At 36.2% G+C, this 8,569-nt stretch overlaps 1 protein-coding gene across 1 annotated transcript; it reads right to left on the bottom strand.

Annotated features, from left to right (window-relative positions):
* Nucleotides 1-207: 207 nt before the first annotated feature.
* On the bottom strand, nucleotides 208-8,563 carry HAUS3 (HAUS augmin like complex subunit 3). The gene is made up of 4 exons (XM_009643186.2): nucleotides 6,170-8,563; nucleotides 4,622-5,058; nucleotides 2,766-2,994; nucleotides 208-1,429 (listed from the first exon to the last, which is right to left on the bottom strand). Exons 1-4 carry the CDS (start codon nucleotides 7,091-7,093, stop codon nucleotides 1,196-1,198), a joined length of 1,824 nt encoding a protein of 607 aa, XP_009641481.1. The 5' UTR covers nucleotides 7,094-8,563; the 3' UTR covers nucleotides 208-1,195.
* Between the last annotated feature and the right edge of the window lie 6 nt (nucleotides 8,564-8,569).

An 8,569-nucleotide genomic window follows, 5' to 3' on the forward strand; every position in this document is an offset into this window, starting at 1 on the left:
ATGAGAACACACCTAAAACCAACACACAGATTCACCATAAATATTGACAACACTGAACTGAATTTATATTGTTCAGCATTTAATAATAAACACAATGTCTAGAGTTAAGCAGCATGAAATCCAGATATAAACACATCCAGCCAGTAAATTAAAAAAAAAAAAAACATTTAAACATTTAAAAATAAGTTATACTCACATAAAAGTTAAAAGTCTGTCATCAAAATAGTTTTAAGACTACTGTTACTGAAGTTAAAAATAACCTTCATCTATATGTACAGTGCTTGAAAGCAAGCACAGCTGATCCCATCAAAATATAAAAGACTGGAAGTTATCATACCATAAAAGCCTATTTAGTTCCACTGGTACTTTAGGAAGCTATATAAAAATTTGATAAACAGTCTAACAATGCACATGAAAGCCGAAGTATGAAAGTGTCAGGACTCTGAATTGTAACACCTATCATTATAAATCATAGAGCAAACTCAGAAGTCCAAAAGGTAAATTTAAAATTCTTTTCCTTTGAAGAGCCCAGTATGGAACTGGTTTCAATGGAGAAGATAAACCATAAGTTAAATTAAGAGATATCAGAATGGTCTTAAAACAGATGGTCCTGGTACATGAAACAGATTCTGATACACTTCTGACACATTTCTAACAAAACCAAATCTTCTTAAGAGAGCTATAAGGGAAATGATCACAGAACATCTGCCTTGGAGAACTCTCCTCTTCAGAATGAGCACATTACATTCATGTTCCAAAATCTGGAATGCCTTCTCTGCATTTTTTTCAGTTCACATACCAAAGGTTCTTAGCATGCAAGAAAATCGCTCTCAAGCATTTGACATGTTCCTTTTTGTGCAACGCTGTGCGCCATGGAAATCAACACGCAGGCTAGCAGAAGAGCAGCCTGAATGTAATTCATTCCAATAACCAATGTATTACTTCATATCAAAGAACTCTGACAAAACTGAGATTTGAACTCAGTGGGCAGATGCCAAAAGCCATAAAGCAGCATACAATCCAAACTTAGAAACTGTGGCAGCTAAAACATACATTGCAACAATAGATAAATGTTAGCCTTGATAAGCTAATACTTATCATTCCATAAACTTGTAGACAGTTTACATTAACACGTTTTCCTTTCTTAAGAGTACATTGAAGTTCAAACATTAAGAACTTCACTAGTGGTGAAATTCTAATCTTCCAGACCACTGGCTTTAGCCTTAGACTGCTGCTCAAGCTTCTCCACCATCTCTTTCAAGTGCTCTTCATCTTTGAAAAAATACACATACAAGTTTCTTTCCATCTGATGCAGCTTATTGGATTCTAAAAAGTTTTTCTTTGACTTCACATCAGCAATCAGATCCATAAGGAGTTGATTTAGTTTATTTAAATCAATTTCCAGTTCATTAAACTGCTCAGTAAGTTCCTAACAAAAAAGAGAAGACAAAAAATTATTACTTTTATATTGTTAATACACTAGCCACACTAGAAATATATAAGGTTTTTGCTTTTGGAAGCGCTTTCATTTGTAAGTGAAAAGTCGTCACAAAAAATAGAACACAGGTGATAAGGGATTCCATTCCATTTATGTAACTTTTGAGCTCCATGTAATGGTACTTGCATTGGTTTATGAAAATGTAATTTCATTTACTTGTTTACTAAACCACAGGAGTTAAGACAATAAGAATCTGGCCCTCAACTGGATAGATGGTTGAATGATATTTTCAGTCAATTACAAGTCTTCATAGCTAATAAAATCTTAAAAGGGAACAAAAAAACCACAAAAAAAGAAGCCAATTCAGTTTTAAAATTAAATCATTAACTACCAGCTACAATTTTCCCAACTGTCATTCTTATGATAGTTCACTGTGAGTAGGCTAGTCATCTACTTGCACATTATTTCCTTATTAAGGGAATTACTTTTCTTGATAAACAGTAGCAATAGAAAGAGATGTCATTATATTTTAAGAGCTAATTTGAATCAATAGAAAGGTATTTGATTGATTTCATAACATGTAATCCGTAAATATGCATTATTCCAATTACAAAGATTCATTTTTTTAATAAAAACTGTTCTGTATGTTGCAAATTCACTTGACAGATGGAAGTGTTAAATATATTTTTATGTATTTAACCAAGGAAGTATTATGTAACAGAGGACTTCCCTCAATCCACTTTTGAGATATCTACAGTTATTTAAAAACCGTAACAAGCTGCATTTAACAACCTTTATTCCCATTTAAGAGAGGCTCTAAACCCAACACCTGGGAGCTCTTTAGCAGGGTTGTCCTACTACAACTGTCCTTCAAAATTCTGATATTCTGTCTACATGAACCACCCATGGCCAGGCTTTTTAAGGGGCCTGACCATACTATTCAGGTGTTACAGGTAACAGGGGAAAAAAACTGATCTGAAATAAAGAGAAATTTAAATAACTTTTCTAGAGATACCATATCCAGATGACCTATTGCCCGCACCATAAACTTACTAGTAATACGGGACTGTATATGCCTTTGAAAGGAATTAAAAGTTGGATGCAACAATTTGCTCAGCAAGAAAAGAATTATTACCTCTCGACATTTCCAAAACCCAACATTTGCTAAGAACAATCTAAATACTGGGCCCATCATCATTATGCTAATAAATGTGTTGCTGACATGTGGGAGCCAGCTTGTGTGTCTAGAGCCTTCATACCACATTTCTCTCAGTAAAAGAACATGACACATTAATGTAATAATTTTAACAACTAGATAAGGGCTTACCCGACTACTGAGTTGTATCTGATTTCCTCCATGATACAGAGAATCATAAAGGGTATCTACATCACTTTGTAGCTTAGACAAAAGGAGAGACTGTTCTTGAGAAGATGCTGCTAGCTGATCTTGTACTGTAGCACAGTCTTGCTTTAACTTCTGAGCCATCTGCTCCAGGCTTTCATATGTTTTAAACAATTGTTGTTTTTTATTTTCTCCTTCCAGAAGCTGATATAGCCTGCAACAAGTGAAGTTAGACACACAAGCACTGTTAAGTTTCCTACGCACTCCTGCCATTATTAGTCAAGAGAAGACGTTCATGTTGAAAAGCCAAAGGATGAGTAAAGGACAGTACTGCTCAGGGTATTCTTACTACACTTCTGTATCTCCCAATTATTTAATGATTCTATCTAAATATAGCTAGCATGTGATTAATAGGACTCAAAAATATTTTAATATTAACAGTAATGAAATACCAAAGTAACAGTTAATAAGTACATAATGAATACAAATAGAAGTTGACAATGTGCTTTTGCTAACTAATTCCCAAGACTTCAAGGACAGCAAAGTAAGATCCATTTTTAAGTGCTGAAATCAAGCAGACTTCAATGGTCAATGACATTTAATGACATTTTCAAGCTTACCGGAGTATTTTCCATTTTCTATCTATGAAGAGACTGCTAAGAAATTCTCTGATTAGTTACAAGTCATGCAAAAGACAGCAATACCAGCTGTACCAAACCGTACCCTTGCACTGCATCAGGAGGAGTCTAATACGATTACAGCTAACTTTGCTCAGTTGCTACTACCACCTCTGCATATTAAAATCTTAAGGAGTTGAGCCCCAGTATAGAATCAGATTGGCTTTAATAAGAGCAGAAGCTATATTTCAAAAGTAGCTTAGTTCCTTTCAAGTGTCTTCTGTTTACCGGCACTTTAGGGTTTTTCACTTTGTCAACTTCCCTTCACAATCATGAATACTAACACATGCCTTTTGGAAAAAAAAAAAAAAAGTGAACAAGTAGCCAGACAACATTTTGATTCAGCGATTTGGAGACTTAATAATAAACCTGAAAAAAAAAGGTTATGAATTGCCAACGCAAACACACAGGGGGAACAAAATTAATGCTGCCTAATTCTTGCACTTATTCACTGTGCAAGACTATACTCGACTATTGCTTAACAATTATTAAAAACACTTAAAGCACCATTTTAGAGAAGAAGGAAAAGTCTGACATTAACACACCTATAATTACACAATACACCTCATCAAAGGTTTAGAGTCTTGAAGTGACAGCAACACAGCACACATTCCTACTCTATCACCTGAGCTACAAGGAGACAATTACTTAGATGGTGAAAAAACTCCTACATGGGTGACAGGACACTGAAGCCAGGTGGTAAATGAAGCAGTAAAAATGAGGTAAATACATTTCACATATTCAAGTAGTCATTCCTCTCCTCTACCACATGGGGGTTTTTGCAGGTTAAGCATATGAGGCCATGCATATGATCTGATAAATCAGTTATTAACAGCACTTGACTTCTAGAACAATTTTCAAGAGGTCCTAGATCGGGGCACCATGTAAGACAGGTTTGGCTTTAAACATTCATTTTATTCTGGTTATTGCTTGGGAATGCTTCAGCAATATTAACAAGACTGATAATTGAACAGTTTTTCCTCAGTCAAACCTGAAAACGATTTCAAAGGACAGGCAAGCAGCAAATCTCATATCTTGAAGGCTTCACTTCTGGAGAATTCAAAATACTAGCTATAGCAAGTTAACTAAGAACTTAGCAATAGAAAAGGGTCCTTGGTATTATTTCAAAGTCAATCAAAATTTGATAGCGACTATAATGCTTACCTGCACGAGAAACCGTCCTTTGAACTAATAGTGTTTCTTGGCTTTGCATGTTGAGTTTGCTCAGTTATCACCTGTAGCCTCTGTTGCAACTCATTACTGCTCTGTTTCAGAGATTCTACCAAATTCTCAAGCTGACAGCTGATCTCCTTATGTTTCTTCAACTCCATTTCATAGGCTAGCTCGATAAGTTCAAATGATGCTTTTTGTCTTACCAAATGCCTGCATATTTCATCTTGTCTTGAAGCATAACAGTCCTGCTGAGCAATCTGATGATCCAAGTATCCTTTCACCACTGGCGCACTCATAAGCCGTGCATTTTCTTTCAGGAGGGGAAGAAGCTCTTCATTGTTTATCTGAGTTATTTCTTGTTTAATTGCTGAAATTTCATCATTTAAACTAGATATTTTGGCATCGAGGTTTTCTTGTTTTCCAATATCCTGCATAAAGCAAAACATTTATCAGTTTCTTCATGGTTCCCTCCAAGACACTTCCCTGACACATATGTTCAGTTCACACAAGATTCATGTACCTATGTTACATTAAAATCACTGTCTCTTTTGTATCTACAAAATTAAATGAAAACCCCACAAGCAGTTTTACAGAACTTTATAACATAAGGTAAATACAGATTTAAAAAGTAGCTATCAGATAAATGTACTTGAATAAATAGTAATTTCATTCAATCGCAGGGCCAGAATACAGTTTATAGTGGGAAAAAATAGAAGAGCTGTATTTTACTTAGCACCAGATTTCAAGCATGTCTAACTGAAATCTCACATGCAAACAATTTTTTATATTCAGTCGGATGATCAGCAACGCTGCTATCAGAATCAATCTTTTTCAAATTACTCTAATCAATCAAGCCCTATATGCTAGTCATCCATAAATGAAAATACACAAGCTGACACGATGCCTCAAGTTAGTCCATGACTGGCATAAGCTAATATGTTCCAATTTCTTCACATTCTTAAATTCCAGCAGTCACATCTGCCTGTCACTCACTCGTTGAGAGATTTCTAGGGCTTCAACTATCCTATTCATTTAGTTGGTATCTAAAACACATCTCAAGTATTTGTAACATGGTGACATTATGGTGTTTCAGAAGTCAGTGAACTAAAACTTTTCAAGTTTATGCTATGGAATATAAACAGGAATATATTTATCATATTAATTCCTCAATACCACAACATTTCAACCAAAGTTAAGCTTTTTTTTGTTGTACAAACAACTGAGAGCCAGTTATAATTTGATATTTCAAAGTTAAACTAAACTAGAAAGATACTACTAAATTCTAGGGTTTTTTAAGGCAGTAATTCTGGAAAGCAGAGTTAAAGGTACTCTGCCATACTGAAGAATTTCTAACTATAGAAACTGGAGCTATTTCACAACAGGAGTTTTGTGAGCCAGACTAAAACTTCATAAAAATGCAATTTCACTATGTAAAAATAGCAGAAATAAAAATAACTCCGCAATGCCTTTTACCAGATCCAATTGCATACACCTGCCTGTTTAAAACTCCGCTATCTTCTACCACCTTTGGCAGCTTACCTGGTTCTTTAAGGACTGTAGCATGCTCTCCGCGCATTTTATAGCTGAATTCATGCTCTCCTCTTTAGCTTGCATTTGAATCAGCTGATGTTGAGCACAAATATATGCTGTCTGGAGCCTGGCCATCTCTTGACTCTCTTCACTAACTTCATTAATCTCATCACAAGCGGCTAGTTTGCTTACATCCACAAGCTGAAAGCTGTCTTCCTGTGAAATTTTGACCCATTCAGACATACCTGGATAAGACTGGTTTTTTATGTATGAGGTAAGTGCTGCAGTGCTTTTTTCTTCCTGAGACAAATACTTGTCCAAAGAAAGTTGGGAAAAAAACACTGGATGTGTACCTGACCCCTGTTCTGAATCTGAAGCAGTGAAGAAAGAGGCCAATTTCTTAACGGCATCTGTAAGAGACAGCAGTTCATTATTAAGCTTATTATTTGCCGCAGTAAACACTTCCAGTCCTTCTTTCAAATCCTTATGTGCTTCTTCCTCTTTGCTTTTTAATGTTTGTAACATATGGCTGTTAGCAGAAATCAACATTTGAAGCTTATTATGCCGATGGATTTGAAGCTTTTTTAACTTCTGAAGAGTTTGAAGCTCATCCTGTAATTTCTTCAGTTCTTTCTCTTCTTCCTCCTCCTCTTGGCTACTGTTCTTTGAATCCATGGGCTTCAAGGTTTTAAGGACTTCATCCAGCGCATTTCCTTCCAAAACGGGCTTACCAGACTCAAGAAGACTATCAAAATCTTGCAGTTCCTTTTCAGATACCACATGCTGCTCATTTACATTTCCACAAAACCACTCCAGAAACGATTTGTCTTCCGAAGACTCAAACAGCCAGTCAAAATCTTCTCCATTAAGCTCATCAGCTTTTGGATATCCAATTTTCTTAAGAGTTTCCACAAAATCATTTCCACAGCTCATGATTAAAATACTTTTTGTAAGCAGAAAAGATCCAAATACATGAAAAAATCTGGGGTATTATTCCAGTTGTAATTTTTGTGTCATTTTAAATGAGTATTCAATATTTTAATAAAAAGAGTCTGCACAGGAAAAAGGAAGTGTCAGATCACACCAGAAAACTGAATGCTATTCTGGATTAGAGTGGCTATTCAAAGACTAGAAACCAATTTTTATTTCAGGTGTGTCTTAATATATTTTGTTCATCAAATCAAGACATGTATTTTTACATCAATTAAATCCCTCATCTTTGAAAATACTTATATTTTTCTTTAATTCACAGAAATTTACTATTAAAATAGAATACTACCATTAATTTAAAAGCAACAGGTGTAAATATTGAGTAATTCATTGGCTGCAAAAGTGATTTACTTACACAGTTTTTCCTCACATTAAATAAAAAACCCCACCCACAAGCTTTTAGCTTGTTCTAAAACCAAAACTACAGTCATATTACACTGCACTTCAAGATCTTGCTTATAAAGTTGGGGTTTTTTTACTTCAGCATCAAGCAGAATCTTGTCTTCTAAACTTCCATTTTAAAGTTTCCTCTGAAAACGGAACAAGAAAATCTTTAACATAAAAATATCTCAAAATAATGAATTTTTTATCAATTATAAAGAATTAAAATTAAGTTAAGGTCAGTATAAATACTCTTGTGAAAATAGTCACAACTTAAAATTTACAAGAAAAAGGATTTTGCTGTTTTGCTGTTTCCCAGCAAACAAATCATCAGCTTTGGGATCCTAAAGTGAGTGCAACAGACAGCAAAGAATAGAATAAATTATCAAGAACGTCAGGAAGCCTTGTCTGCAATACTCTGATAATATCCAGGGGTTTTTTTTAGTTTGGTATTACTTCATACTTTGTTTCTAGAACATACATTCCACCAGAAAACCCCACTTTGCCAGCCGGCCCGGAAGGCATAAGTGCTGAACAAGTAAATGCATTCTTCTGAAACTCTGTGTACTTCATTTATCGTAGAGTTACAGATTACAGAAGAAATAGAATTTGTTATGCAAGTTTCATGTCACAGGGCAGCCTTCCAACCGCCCTCTGCCTTCCATGCTAAAAAAGGGCTGTGGTCAAAATAAAAAGGAGGGCACACAGCTTTATGTATCTGTATGCAGACCATTAAGACACACTGACAAAGCCGCTCAAGCCGCCATCAAAGACCAAAACCAACATCTTAGGACCCCTGAGGAAGCTCCACACCATGCCCGTCCCGGCACGGGGACGCCCGATCTCCGCAGCCTGCTCAGCCCGCACCAGTGGGGCCCTCAGGAACTTTCTCCCAGCACCGATGAGCCCGAACGCCCGCCCGTCAGGTCCCAACTCCGGGGCAGCTGGCGCCTACAGCCCAGAGGGGCCCTCGGCTAGAAGTCGCCCCGGAGCAGGACAGGGCAGGACGAGGAGACGGAGGGGAGAGGGTAGGCCGCC

Source organism: Egretta garzetta, unplaced genomic scaffold, assembly GCF_000687185.1.
Source record: "Egretta garzetta isolate BGI_Z169 unplaced genomic scaffold, ASM68718v1 scaffold107, whole genome shotgun sequence".
In the NCBI taxonomy this organism is placed as follows: domain Eukaryota; kingdom Metazoa; phylum Chordata; class Aves; order Pelecaniformes; family Ardeidae; genus Egretta; species Egretta garzetta.